The following is a 15,663-nucleotide window of genomic DNA, read 5'->3' as shown; positions in this document are numbered from 1 at the left end:
TCTAAGTCTTTCCTAATGTTTTAACTATAGTGATTCTACCTCCATTCAGATTCTGTATGCAATTCACAGAACAGGGCAGAGGGGCAAGGAAGTGGTCACAAACACGTCTGGAGCCCAGACCCTAGCAACTCCTAGACACAGCCCACCATTGACTTAGCTGCTATCCTGGCCAGGAACTCACAAGTCAGAAGCACCCTGTCCCCCATATCATTGACCAGCTAACTCTATACCCTCACTCTGCCCCAGAGAAACAATTTAAGGAGCACACAGCAATAAGATAGGATCTTTGCTTTCAAATTAAAAAGCACATAACTCATCACCTTTGTGTGTAACGCTCTGCGACAAGCACTGTGGGAGAAGCAGTGATGGATGAGACCTGGTTCCTGTTATTGGAGGCACTCACAAGCTGGTAGGACAGACAGATGAACCCAACTAATTACAATATGGAGCAGAGCAATATGCCAGATGAGGGCTTCACACCCAGTACTCTGGAGCATGGGAGAGGAAGGATTACTTCCAATGTAGGGGAACAAATAGGATTTCTTGGAGGAAACATTTAATCTAGGGCCAGTTGTTCTCAACTGGGAGAAATTCTATCCCCCAGGGCAACTGACATGTGCTCAGCTGCTCAGTGGTGTCCGCATAGACTGCAGCCCACCAGGCTTCTCTGCCCATGGAAAATTTCCAGGCAAGAATCCTGGAGCAGGTTGCCATTTCCTCCTCCAGGGGATCTTTCCAACCCAGAGACTGAACCCTCGTCTCTCTCGTCTCCTGCACTGGCAGGCAGATTCTTTATCACTGCACCACCTGAGAAGCCAACTGACAACTGGTGATAAAAAAAAGTTTTATCACAGTTTGGTGGGGTTGGGAACATGGTGGCTGCTGTTAGCGGCCAGTGTGTAGGGATGGTGCTAAATAACCTACAATCTGGCCCAAAATGTCAATAATGCTTGCAGCTGAAAAATCCTGCTCTAGGCCTTGGTGGACAAGCAGAATTCTCACAGGCAAAACTGGGAGGCAGAGTGATGCCCAGATGAGGATTTATCTGGAGCAAAGGCATAGCGATACTAGGAGCATGTCTGAGATGGCTGCAGCAATAGAGTAAGAGAGAGCAGGGTAACAAGGACTAGTCAGGTGAGCTAAAGTCAGAATGCAGGCACTGATAGGCAGGTCAGAACGTAGTAAGTGAAGGTAGGCCACTCTCTTATTATTTCATCATCTCTATACAGAGTTAATAAAACCTAGCTCTTAGAGTGGTTGAGAAGTAAATGGAACTGTATATGTACTCAGCTGGCAGAGGACTCGGTACATTCTATGAGCGCTCCTTTTCCACCACACTCCCTTCACAAGGTAGACTAAGGTTCAGAGCTGTGCTCTAGAAATTCCACTAGTAGTGCAAAAGGCAAACTTTTAGGCAATAATACAATCAAAATCATCAGGGTACAAAGCAAGTCAGTCTAATAAAGTGCTAAATGAGCGATGGAGACTGCACTGCAGGAGTTAATACTGAGATGAGAGAGATCAGAGGGGTGAGAAAGTCAGGGAAGTTCACGAAAAGTGAGCTAGGGGCATTCCAGAAGACATCTAAGACTGATACAGACAGAACCAGGAAGGGATATGAGAACTTAATTCCCAGAAAGGAGAACTATCTGAGCAAAGAAAGGCACCTGGAATAAACACGGAATGACGATGACCCAAAGAAAGACTAGTGTCAGATCAGAGTGGTAGATGTGTCTAAGGCTGGGAAATTCCCTGGCGGTCCAGTGGTTAGGACTCGGTGCTTGTGGCCTAGCTTCAATCACTGGTCAGGGAACTAAGATCCTGCAGGTTGGCAGTATAGCCAAAGGAAAAAAAAAAAAAAGGCTAAGGCCAGATTTGAAGGGATGGAGTGCCAGGCACAGGAAGTTGGATGGAAAAGTAAAAGGAAACTCAAATGTAACTTAGGAAGATCACTGACAGCATGGACATGTGCTGGTGGAGGAGAAACTAAAGGCAAGGGAATATTGAAAAGAGTTCATAGCTACCCAGATACAAAGAAATGAGGTCCCAAGCCTGAGGAGGGAATAACAATTATTATTGGTCATGATGATAACTTATGAGCATAATGCAGCTATTTATCTTCACCCAAATTAGCACATGCTGGCCACAGCACTGGCTCTGTGCGAGAAGCACACAGGGCCCTATGGACCACTGCCCCTCCAGGTCATTCCTACTGATCCTCTGGCTATTTGCAAGTGGAACTGCCAGCTGCCGCCCTTAGGGTTTAGTTTGCCCAGGCCTGGTTCCACCTGGGGCCAGAGTTCATTCTTCCCCAACTCTCACAGCCTCCAAGGACCTAGCATGCCTCTTGATGGAACAACTTAAAACAGGTAAGAAGCAAGTTAACTTTCATCCTGCTGAAGTCAAGGAGATCTGATGACCCTACCACAACACAGCCTTGTTCAAAATCCTCTAGCCTTCCATATAGATAGGAGGAAATTACAAATTCTCACCTAGACCTTTTCAAAAAGATAAAGGCACAGTCAGGAGGCTAAGTGAGCTGACAAAGAAGCTGTGGCCCCTGGAAACATGTGTCCCTGCTCTATCACTTTCCTTGGATGAACTACCTCCTGCAGCAGCCTGGCTCTTGGCATGTCAGCCAAGCTGCTGGGGGTGGCTCCCAGAGCTGAATGCACTGGTGCCCTGGGATGATGAGGGAACTGATTTGGAATTCTTTAAATATAGGCTAGCCCTCACTATCTGTACCATCATGCTGAGGGAGGGATAAAACATAAATTTGGAACCTATCATATGCCAGCCTTTGTGCTTGGTGCTTTGCATACATTAACTTCTTATAACAACCATGTAGAGAGTCGCCCTCCTCAAATATTAATAGCTGAATAACTGAGGCTCAAAGAGGTGAAGTGATTTGCCTATTTGTCACATAGCCAGTAAGAGGCAAAGCCACATTTTGAACACAGGCCTATCTATATCAAAATGCATGCTCTTTCTGAAGATAACAACAAAAACTAATGGAGACTCTTCTATGCCAGGCATTGCACTGTTTTAAATGCACTATTTCTTTTTTAATCTTTATTTATTTGGCTGTGCCAGGTCTTAGTTATGGCACACAGGTCTTTGATCTTTCTTGCAGCATGAGGGATCTTTGGTTACAGCATGTGGGACCCTTAGTTGCAGCATGTGGGACCTAGTTCCCTGACCAGCGATCAAACCTGGGCCCCCTACATTGGGAGTGTGCAATCTTAGCCACTGGATCACCAGGGAAGTCCCTATGTGCATTATTTCATTTAATCTTCCCAATAACTTCATGAGGTGCCTAACATTATCACTCCACTTCTAAAGAGGAAACTGATGCTTAAAGAGATAAATAACTTCTCAAAGTTTCCACAGCTGGTAAAGGGAGAGCCAGGTTTAAACCTAAGTCTGTGTGACTGCAGCACAAGCTCTTAACTCTATGCTATATTCTACAGCAGACACAACATGCACTAATGGAAGCTTAAGAATATTTTGCAACTTCCCAGTTCAGTTCAGTTCAGTCACTCAGTCATGTCAAACTCTTTGAGACCCCATGGACTGCAGCACAGCAGGCTTCCTTGTCCTTCACCAACTCCAAGAACTTGCTCAAACTCATGCTCATCGAGTTGGCAATGCCATCCAACCATCTCATTCTCTGTCATCCCCTTCTCCTGCCTTCAATCTTTACCAGCATCAGCGTCTTTTCCAATGAGTCAGTTCTTTGAATCAGGTGGCCAAAGTATTGGAGCTTCAGTTTCATTATCAGTCCTCCCAATGAATATTCAGGACTGATTTCCTTTAGGATTGACTGGCTTGATCTCTCTGCAGTCCAAGGGACTCTCAAGAGTCTTCTCCAACACCACAGTTCAAAAGCATCAATTCTTTGGCGCTCAGCTTTTTTTATGGTCCAACTTGCACATCCATACATGACTACTGGAACAAATCATAGCTTTGACTATATGGACTTCTGTCAGCAAACCAATGTCTCTGCTTTTTAATATGCTGTCAAGGTTGGTCATAGTTTTTCTTCTAAGGAGCAATAGTCTTTTAATTTCATGGCTGCAGTCATCATCTGCAGTGATTTTGGAGCCCAAGAAAAGAAAGTCTCTCACTGTTTCCATTGTTTCCCCATCTATTTGCCACGAAGTGATGGGACCAGATCCCATGATCTTACTTTTTTGAATGCTGAGTTTTAAACCAGCTTTTTCACTCTCCTCTTTCACTTTCATCAAGAGACTCTTAGTTCCTCTTTACTTTCTGCCGTAAAGGTGGTGTCATTAGCGTATCTGAGGTTATTGATATTTCTCCTGGAAATCTTGATTTCAGCTTGTATTTCATCCAACCTGGCATTTCGCATGATGTACTCTGCATACAAGTTAAATAAGCAAAGTGACAATATACAGCCTTGATGCACTCCTTTCCCAATTTGGAACCAGTCCGTTGTTCCATGTCTGGTTCTAACTGTTTCTTCTTGAACTGCATACAGGTTTCTCAGGAGGCAGGTAAGGTGGTCTGGTATTCCCATCCAGTTTGTCATGATCCACAGAGTCAAAGACTTTAGCATAGTCAATGAAGCAGAAGTAGATGTGTTTCTGGAATTCTCTTGCTTTTTCTATGATCCAACAGATGTTGGCAATTTGCTCTCTGGTTCCTCTGCCTTTTCGAAATCCAGCTTGAACATCTGGAATTTCTCGGTTCATGTACTGTTGAAGCCTGGAGAATTTTCAGCATTACTTTGCTCGTATGTGAGATGAGTGCATTGTGCAGTAGTTTGAACATTCTTTGGCATTATCTTTCTTTGGGATTGGAATGAAAACTGACCTTTTCCAGTCCTGTGGCATTACAGCTTTCCAAGCTCATACTAACCTATTCATCTTCATCCCCCAAAATGTGTGATCACACCCTTGTGTAAGACTCCCATCTCAGTCTAACAGCATGCTCGCTACAGTGATATTAGTCAGTCATTCCACATATGAACATTAAAATACAAGTGTCAGATGTAGGTGGTTTTCCTGGAAATATAGAGGAAACAGAAAAGCAGCAATAATTAGCATTCACTGAGCTTGAATTGTGTGTCATTGCTATGCTAGAAACACTTTTCTTAATTAATGTATGATTAAATTAACTGTAGTGGAGGGGGGCAGAATATTTTCTTATGAGTTTTAGTACATATGTAAATTCTTATAACTGCCCCACAACCCAGACGCAGGACAGTTCTATTACCAAAAAAATTCTTCATGCTGTCCCTTCATAATCAAACCTACCCCATATCCCTTATCTCAGGTAACCACTGATCTGGCCTCCATTTCTATAGTTTCTCAGAAAGTCATTAGATGTTATCATATATTAATAGTATGTAACTATTTGAGATGGCTTCCTTCTCTCAGCATAACGCCTTTGAGATTCCTCTGTGCTGTGTGCATCAGCAGTTCACTTCTTCTATTGCTAAGTAGTTTTCCAAAGTTTGTTTTCTTCATTCACATATTGAAGGACATCTGATTTGTGTCCAATTTTTGGTGATAATGAGTAAAGCTGCTAAAACATTTGTGTACAGGTTTTAGTACAAACATAAATTTTCATTTATCTATAGGGTAAATACCTAGAAGTAGAAATGCTGAGACATGTATTAAATTATGTTGTTCAGCTGTATAAAAATCTCTGTAAGAGTTCAAGTGACTCTTCCTCGTCACATGGTACTTGGTGTTGACCACTTTTTAATTTTAGCCATCCAAAGAGGTATGTAGTGATATCTCATTGTGGTTTTAATTTGTACTTTCCTTAGTGGCTAACAATATTGAGTATTTTTTCATATGCTTGCTTATCATCCATATGACAATAAGAATTGTTTAATGGCTGAACAAATGTCCTTTATTTTCTATGTAGGCGCCACAGAAGAAAATAAAACTGCCCTCAAACTGTCTGGTCCATTCAAGGGGCCAGTGTTTTTAGGAAGGCTCTTGTCTGCACACCTCAGACTGTCAGGACAGGCTGAAACGCCATACCATGGTTGCAAATCCTTTGCCCAAAGGCAGTGTCTCCACCAGAGGTCTCAGTAGAACACAGGTCATGAATTCCCACCCTGCCAGGCTGTGAGAACTGTCAGCTTTACAAGGCGGACACCAGTGTCAATAGTGCCATCTTGCTCATCTGAAGGGCCCTCAATCCTTGGCTGCCTAGGATAAAAGCAAGGATGGCACTTGAGAAGCCAAACTGGCTTCCTCCACACAAATGACTACATATTTTCTGTAAAATGGTGGCTGAATCTCAGTGTACTATAAGTCTAATTTCATAGCTTATAGCAGAGATAGAACAATTAGAAATGAGAATGAATCCAAGAAGAGACAGGAAACTATAAAAACAAATCAAACAACAATGCATATGGGAATGCAGGCACTAGGGTATCAGTACAAGAGGCTATGCAGACCTGCTCCAAATGATCCAAAGAAAGTTAAGACTGTTCACAGTAGTCTGTAAGGAGGAAACGTGACCTCAAGAATGGCTACAATTTTTAAATATCTAGAAATGAGGCTATAGTTCAGTTATCTGAAAAACTTACTGATATGAGGCTGAATAAATGAAGCCCGAATATAGTATCCTTGCAAACTGCTACTAGGCTCTTTGTGCTCCTTTCACAGCAGTTCTGTGAAATGGGTCATAAAAATCTCAGGTCCTTGATCGCCAACACAACCAGGGTTTCATCTCTGCTGTCTCGGAGTCCATAATCCAATGTTCCAAGCTCTTAGCTGTCCACCCAATGTGTCTGGTTAGATCCTGAACTCCATATATGTTGAGACTGTCTTAAACACATAGACTTTGCTACCACAACTATCTGTTTCAAAAAGAAAGGAGCTTGTAACTGATCATGAGAAACCCAGACTGGCAGGCCCCTCTGCCCACCAGAGGCCTGAGACTGCAGGGAGAGCAGATGAAGAAGCCCAGGAAGGCAGAAGCTCCGCTGAAAAAGAACAGCTCGCCACTGGCACAGGGAAGAGCAGGGTGACAGCTTTTGTGTTATTTCAGAACAGTTTGTGCTGATGAGCTTTTTGTTGTGGTACATTCCTCTAAAAAGAACATTTTCTTCCTCCCCTCATTCAGCAGAAAGTGAAAAAAGAAAGAGGAGCAGATGACAAAGATATCCAGGAATTTGTGGATCTTGGAACACATCACCTTCTTGACTGTGGTGCCAGTCGGGTGGCCAGGTCCTCGGAGAGACGTCAGGAAACCTCTCGGCCTCTCTCACCACCAGGAACATGGCACTATTCCCAGCGCAGACAGATAAAACTTGGGTCCTTTGAAAGCCAGTGACACTTCTAGATGTGACCAAAAGCTCAGATACGTTCATCACAGCTGTTGTTCTTAAAAACCTCCAGCTGCCAGATCGTATACGTAGCTCTGCCTGGTTGCCTGGGCCCCCTTTCCTTTTCAGGTTTGGTCCTCTGCTTTTCTACCACAGTCACTCTGTCCGACCAAACCTACCAACCGTGCTTCTTCCTGCCTCCACATCTTTGCCCACACTCCTTCCTGCTGCTCAGGCTGCCCCCTCCCTTTCCACTCTATCCCAATTCTACATTTCCTCTAGGAAGTCTATTTTTCTCCTCTCATTAGACATTATCTAGTTCAACCTGATACAAGGACCCTCGGTAGACCAGTCAGTGGAGGTTTGTGTTCTACTTGCCAATCTTCAGTGACAGGGAGTTCACTATCTACCTACCAAAGAAGCCTCTACTATGACGAGATAGCACTGTTAGGCAATTCTTTACTCCAGAAGAACATGCCTATATTTTACTTTCCCCACAGTGGTCCTGGTTCTGCCCTCAGAATAAGAGAGACAATACAGCAGTACTTAACAGCATATAGGCTTTGAAATCAGATCTGTGCCCATACTCAGTGTGTCCCCGAACGAAATGCTTAACCTTTCCAAAGTTCCAGTCCTTGACGATAATACCAACTTCATAAGGCTGTTAACAAAGTTAAAAGAGTAACTATGCAAAGAGCTTAACACTGTGCCTGGCATAGAGGAAGCATTTCACTGCTAACCATTATCATCTTTTAAGCCTGATTCCTCTATTTCTATTTTACTTGAAGATAGGAATTATATTATCTGAATCTTTTCTTATCCAGGTTAAAGTTTCTTCATTAGATTGTAAGTTATACAAGGACGGATGTATCACTATGTAATTATATGTATTTACCGTCATATCCCCACGTCTAAAACAGTGCCTGGCACATATATAATAGATACTTATAGACACTGAATTTTACTGAATGCTCTCCATTCATGGTTTCCACACCCCTCATCAGTCATGTCACTCCGCTGTACAGGCTTTCACTGTTTCAAGATGTTTCTGACAATGTGAAATCCAAAACTGAATTCAAACTTTGAAAGTGGACTAACCAGCAGGAAGGAGAGACCAGAATTACCTCCTCCCTCAAGATATACACCATATCATTACTAGAGATTTGGCATAACTTGGCAGCTTCACCAAAGTGCTGGCTCAAGTTGAGCCCAAAAGCAACTGAAATTTTTAAATCTTCTCAAACATGATGACTTTGTAGTAGGGGCTCTGTGGAACTGGAGCTGTAGTAATGCCCAAAGGTGAAATAATAACAGGGCTCTTTCATCCAGAGATTCCTCTCACTCTTGCTGTCTGGACCACTCAGCTGACTTCTAGCAGTTGCAGCCTGGAATTCAGAATAAGCTTTCTAGGAACCTCTGTCTCTTCTTCACAAACAGAATATAAGTTTCCAAAGGGCAAGATCTGACTGCCTTGCCTTCTCCTCCACATGCCAGCACAGGGTTGAACACAGAGTTAGGAAAGATGGGTGCCCTCTGCCTACAGCAGGAGTACAATAAGGATGCAGGCAAACTGTACAGACCAGCCTCAAGGTTCCCTCTCCCTCTCAAACAGCACAGCTCGGCCAGTGCTGTGCTTCCAGCTGGTAGGCAGATGGGGGCCGGTCCAGACACAGACAGAGAGGTAAGGCCTGCTCTCTGACAGGCCGGCTCCTCGAGGCTGCTCTGCTGAGAATCACCTTCCCTGGTAGGGATGCGACCCTAGAGAACAAGCCAGTAGCAAGAACACCTCTTCCCAGGGAACAGCCTGTCTAGACAGCTTCAGGGACTGTTCGCACAGGAAGAGAAGAGAGCCACAAAGGGTGAGGGAGCTCACCTCATCACTTTCTTCCACATCCACGTCACCATTGGCATCATCATCCATCAGTTTGTGGATGCTGCGGACTGCATCAAAGCTGAGCTTCTCATCCTCACTGTGGCACAGGGGCTTGTCGATCCGGCAAAACTCTGTACAGGAAAAGCAAGAGACGATGTTACTGGGGTCTGCTGCCCAGTTCTATTACCCACCTGTCTCACTGTCCCTAGCTTCTAATACTTGACTCCATTTAATAGCGAGAAGAATATTTCTTATTAACTGTCTTCCCCATTTAGGAACAATGCTTTATTATCCTAATAGTTTCTTGGCAGGGAAGTCAAGCATAGGACTAGGAATACACTGGGATATATACAAAGAACATGAATAAATAACTCAACAAGAAAAAAAAATACAAGTGAGAGAAAATACAAATAGTCAATGACAAAAAATAATAATAAAATAAAAAATAAAAAAAAATAGTCAATGAACACAGGAAAAGGTCTCATTAGAAATCAAAGAAACACATATTCAAAAGAAACAACAAATAAATGTAAATTAATACAATCTCTCTAGAAATAGGAAAACAGCCCATTTGTCCCAATGCCAGAGTACTACATAGTTTTCCTCTTTGTTTACTTTGTCACTGCCCATATACATAATGCCAGTCACAGGCTAACTAGGGAAACCCTTCACATCTTATGCCCTCTCAGAGACAGCCTTTGGCTGTCTACCTATTAGATAGCTAAGGTCCTGAGCATACCTGACACAACTGCATGGGAGGTGTGGAATGAAGCTTCCTCTGCCCACCACCATACAGTCATACAGCAAGAAAACCACCCAGTCCATTTCATGACACCTAATCCTCTTATGTTTGAGTCTGAGTAAACTCCGGGAGTTGGTGATGGACAGGGAGGCCTGGCATGCTGCAATTCATGCGGTCGCAAAGAGAGTTGGACATGACTGAGCAACTGAACTGAACTGAACTAAATCCTCTTATGAACCTGGAAAATGCCTAGCAGAAAGAGCCTGGAATCTAGCTGTAGTTCTACTATGTGGCTCTAAGGAGATCACTTCCCTTCTTCAGGCTTCAAGTTCACTATTTGAAAAAGACATTTTAACTAAAGGTTTTGGCATTTCTTCCAATTCCTAGAGTGTAAAATTCCTCTTTTCTTTTGACCTTGAGCTTGATAACTACTTTCTAGGCAAAATACTCTTCAAATCATCCCCAAAGAAGATAGAAGAAACATCTTGATTTCCCAAATAGAAGTAGTCACAGAAAAGGAAGCAAGGACAAGGTGAAGAAGCTATGTAGAAAGCCCTGATTAGAGACCTGAAATGCTCTCATCCATCTAATCATTTACTTCTCTGCTGGTCAGAAACAGAGACAAGATCGGACAGGTCACCTCTCTATCACTTGCCAGTGACTCAAATCCTTTTCAAAATGAGGAGGGTTATAAATATTAAATTTTTTAAGTCTCAGATGTAACTCAACAAAAATGTGTTGAATGTTGAAGCTTACAGATGTTAACAGATGTATCCCAAGTCAAAAGCCACTACAGAGGCACAACAAGAGCCCAGGTCTACTGACTCCCAGGCCAGCACTTCACCTGTCTGCCTTTACACCAAGGTAACCAGATAGCTTTAAGTTAGCTGTATCTTCTGGAAGCCACAGATGGTAATGCTGGTAAGAACCACACTGAAAAAATGGCTTTATAAAAGAAAAAAGTAAGCTAAATAGTATGCATACAAAAGAAATAATTACCTCCATAGACCCTATGTTCCTCTACCTCTGTCCTGGCAAGTTGGAGTGGGAAATGGAAGGTGGGGTAAAGGTGTGGTGGATACTGAGGGAAAGAGTAGAAAATAGCCCAAAATTAAGGCACTATTTCTAATTTCCTCACCAACAGAGCTCTTAACACAATTGCTTCATTCATGGACTCCTATCCACTACTTATCCCAAACAAACTGCAGTAAGTAATGACTAGTTCAGAGATGAAGCACACAGAACTGAGATTAGCATAACCAACAAAATATTTCCTTCCCTTATTCCCGTATTTATACTACTCAAAGGCATATATAATTGCCTATAAGAGATTTTTGGATCAGCATATGATATGCCCATTCAAACAACATCTATTGAGTACTGTTTATATGTCAGGGTCTATAATCAGCACAGGGGATGAAGACATGAAGCAGACCTCATCTTTGCTCTCAAGGAACTCAGTTATAAAAGCAAGGGGCTCTGCCAGGACCAGCTTGGGTGAGCCTCACAGTGTTGCTGTGCATGCTATTATTATAGCATTTATTGACTCATATTTAAATTATATGTGCTCATGCCTGTCTCTTCCATTATACTGTGGGTATGAAATGATTTGTGGGTATGATTTGAAAAAAAAAAAAAAGGCAATTAAAATACCAAGTGCTAAGTGCCATAATAGAAAGAATTGAGGTTATGCTAGGAGTCAACAATTTCTTCTGTAAAAGACCAGACAGTAAACGATTCAGGATTTATGGGCCATACAATCTCTGTTGCAGCTATGTAACTCTGTCATTGAACACAAAAGCAGCCAAAGACAAAACATGAGTAAGAGAACTCAGCTGTGCTTCAATAAAACTTTATTTACAAAAACAGACAGTGGGCTGGATTTGGCCCTTGCACCATACTTAGCTGACACCATTTCTAGAGCTCCCTAGGTAATACAACTGAAGTACACTGGATCAACAGATTTTTGACCCAAAACAAACAAATCTAATCTTTTCACTAGCCTGTATCCACACACAGGATTATCTGAAGTAAAGCACTTCTATCGGGCTTTTAAAAATAATGGAAATAGTTTACCAAGCTCTAGGGACTAGGGTCTCCAGGCTGGGCCTGATTGGCCTACAACAGGTCCAACAAGTTTGGGCTTCAAACATCAGGCTCTAGTTTGTAACCTGATCAGATAGACAGGTGACTTTTGCTTCTGGCATCATTTGGCACAGAGAAAGATTAAAGGAATTGAGGATAAGGGAATCAAAGTCTTGATGCCCTATACTGCCACAGAATCCTGTCCAGAAAAATCATGTCAGACAAAATTCACAAAAAATCCCTTCAATGGAGCATTGCCTATCTTGTCTCTCTCTCCTTCCTGAGATCTTTACTGTCTTTCTTAATACATTCCAACCTGGCAAGATTTCACAGACCCATCTGGAAATTACCTTTAAAAACCCACACATTTAGCAACACATTATTACTACAGTGCAAGAGCCCTGCCCTTGGAGTCAGAATACATATGTCAAAATTCTGGCTTCATCAGTTACAACCATATGATATTGGACAAGTTGTTTAACTTTTCCCAGCCTCCAGTATCTCACTAGCAAAATAAGGATAATTAATTCTGCTGCATACGGTTTTTGTGAGAATTAGGAAAGATTGCAATTGTTAAAGCACTTACCATAGGGCTTGCATGAAATTGACACTTAATACATTTGTTATCTCCTCCTTTCCTGCCAGAGCAGCAAGTGAACAGTTCCCATCTTTCGCTAACTTCAGCCACTTTCCCTCTATGGACCATAAAGATTCAAATAAAAGAAGTACAATCCAATCAAATTGCTCAAAAAAATGTTCCTAAGTGAGCTGGCAAGTGAGTGTCTGACAACAGCCTGTCTTCCCCCAGTATTCACATGTCTATCGCTGGTAATGTTTATCACACAGTGTTGTTGTTATTCAGCCGCTCAGTTGTGTCAAACTCTTTGCGACCCCATGCACTACAGCATGCCAGGCTTCCCTGTCCTTCACCATCTCCCAGAGTTTGCTCAAATTCATGTCCATTGAGTTGGTGATGCTATCCAACCATCTCATCCTCTGTCATCCCCTTCTCCTCCTGCCTTCAATCTTTCCCAGCATCAGGGTCTTTTCCAAGGAGTCGGCTCTTTGCATCAGGTGGCCAAAGTATTGGAGCTTCCGTTTTAGCATCAGCCCTGCCAATGAATATTCAGGACTGATTTCCTTCAGGATTTACTGGTTTGATTGCCTTGCAGTCTAAGGGACTCTCAAGAGTTCTCCAACACCACAGTTCAAAAGCATCAATTCTTCAGCACTCAGCTTTCTTTATGATCCAGCTCTCACATCTATACATGACTACTGGAAAAACCAGAGCTTTGACTGTATGGACCTTTGTCAGCGAAGTAATGTCTCTGCTTTTTAATATGCTGTCTAGGTTGGTCAGAGCTTTTCTCCCAAGGAGCAAGCATCTTTTAATTCCATGGCTACAGTCACCATCCACAGTGATTTTAGAACCCAAGAAAATAAAGTCTGTCACTGTTTCCATTGTTTCTCTCCCTATTTGCCATGAAGTGATGGGACCAGATGCCATGATCTTAGTTGTTGTTTTTTTTTTCCAGTGGGTTTTGTCATACATTGATATGAATCAGCCATAGAGTTACACATATTCCCCATCCCGGTCCCCAATCCCACCTCCCTCTCCACCTGATTCCTCTGGGTCTTCCCAGCCCACCAGGCCCAAGCACTTGACTCATGCATCCCACCTGGGCTGGTGGTCTGTTTCACCACAGATAATATACATGCTGTTCTTTCGAAACATCCCACCCTCACCTTCTCCCACAGAGTTCAAAAGTCTGTTCTGTACTTCTGCATCTCTTCTTCTGCCCTGCATATAGGGCCATCGTTACCATCTTTCTAAATTCCGTATATATGTGTTAGTATACTGTAATGTTCTTTATCTTTCTGGCTTACTTCACTTTGTATAATGGGCTCCAGTTTCATCCATCTCATTAGAACTGATTCAAATGAATTCTTTTTAACGGCTGAGTAATATTCCATGGTGTATATGTACCACAGCTTCTTTATCCATTCATCTGCTGATGGGCATCTAGGTTGCTTCCATGTCCTGGCTATTATAAACAGTGCTGCGATGAACATTGGGGTGCACGTGTCTCTTTCAGATCTGGATTCCTCAGTGTGTATGCCCAGAAGTGGTATTGCTGGGTCATATGGTGGTTCTATTTCCAGTTTTTTTGTTTTTTTTTTTTTTCTATTTCCAGTTTTTTAAGAAATCTCCACACTGTTTTCCATAGTGGCTGTACTAGTTTGCATTCCCACCAACAGTGTAAGAGGGTTCCCTTTTCTCCACACCCTCTCCAGCAAAAATATGGAACACTTCATGAATTTGCGTGTCATCCTTGCGCAGGGGCCATGCTAATCTTCTCTGTATCGTTCCAATTTTAGTATATGTGCTGCCGAAGCAAGCACGATCTTAGTATTTTAAATGAGTTTTAAACCAGCTTTTTCAGTCTCTTCTTTCACATACAGTGTTATAGTTGTTTAATCAAGCTTCCCCATAATGGCTTGGGACCACGTACCCAGCAGCAAGAAAAAGCCAGGTTCTTGATAGATGTTTAACAAATGTTTTTTGAATGAATAACTAAATACTAGTTCTACAATCATTTAAGGGATTTTTGGAAGCAGAAAAGAGAATTTGGGGTAGAGAGAAGAGCACAGGACCAAGTTTAACTTTTTTGATCTTAGGACCCCTTTTTACACTTAAAAACTGAAAATCCCCAAGCTGATTGATATTTACTACATTAGAAATTAAAACATAAACCCCATATATAATATAGAAGCATGTTTTATGAAAAAATAATTGTTTTCTGCAAAAAATTCATGAGGAGAGTGGGACTGTTACACATTTTTATAAATCTCCTTAATGTCTGGCTTGATAGAAACAGCTGTTACAGACTTATTATATCTGTTTCTGCATTCAGTGTGTTGTTTTGCCTTCAATCAAAGCATAGATATGCAGTTGGAAAAGCAGGAATATTTTAATAAACTTTCAGATAATTGTGGTCAGTCTTCTCAGATACTTCACCAAAACTTCAACAAGTAGTAGGTTTGTTAAAGGTTACAATGTGAAATCTGAAACTATACAGGTGAACTTTTTGTACTCTGTCACAGTAAAATCCATCTTCTGTCTTGCAGTCTATCTTGCACTTTGAATGGATCTTTTATCCATGAGTGATTCTGAAACAACATATACTAATCATTTGGAAACTAGTGATTCAATGAGTTAAGCAGAGTTTACAAATTTGACACAGCTCATTTATACAATACCAAAATAATCACAATCATCCAACAACAACCAAAAAAAAGCTGTAAATCTAGGGAAGCTGTCAAGCTTACTGTGGCAGATACAAGTTTTCCAAAACTTTTATTTTCAATTAAATAATTTTAATCATTGGCATTTTAATCACTGGAATTTTATCATTGGCAACAAATACTACCAGTTGTTCTTAAAGTAGCAGACTTACTTCATTCATTTTCAAGAAAATGTCTGCCAAAAACATAAGTCTCAGTAATTGCGATTTGTCAGTTATTCTTTCAAGTAAAAATAGTGTTCCCTGAAAAAGTAAGGTAGTTTGGCTCAATTGCACAAATGCATTTCCTTGAGATAAACATCAGGCTTTGATATGCAGCATAAGTGCTTAAAGTATACTTCCTGTT

The 15,663-nt window shown here is 41.8% G+C and overlaps 1 protein-coding gene and 1 non-coding gene across 4 annotated transcripts in view; both read right to left on the bottom strand.

Annotated features, from left to right (window-relative positions):
• The window catches only part of STIM1 (stromal interaction molecule 1), a 197,466-nt gene that overhangs the window by 69,466 nt on the left and 112,337 nt on the right, over positions 1–15,663 (bottom strand). For all 3 annotated transcript variants that reach the window (XM_065943987.1, XM_065943988.1, XM_065943989.1), the window contains exon 2: positions 9,186–9,316. In XM_065943987.1, coding sequence (XP_065800059.1) covers positions 9,186–9,316 — 131 coding nt within the window. The remainder of the gene's footprint in view (positions 1–9,185; positions 9,317–15,663) is intronic.
• LOC136176178 (U6 spliceosomal RNA) lies at positions 14,309–14,415 on the bottom strand. The gene has a single exon (XR_010664545.1). It is a non-coding gene; the product is annotated as a U6 spliceosomal RNA (small nuclear RNA).

The sequence above is a fragment of the Muntiacus reevesi genome, chromosome 9 (assembly GCF_963930625.1).
Source record: "Muntiacus reevesi chromosome 9, mMunRee1.1, whole genome shotgun sequence".
Classification (NCBI taxonomy): Eukaryota; Metazoa; Chordata; class Mammalia; order Artiodactyla; family Cervidae; genus Muntiacus; species Muntiacus reevesi.
Note: the sequence above shows the minus strand (reverse complement) of the source record. Positions and strands in the feature narration are given on the sequence as shown.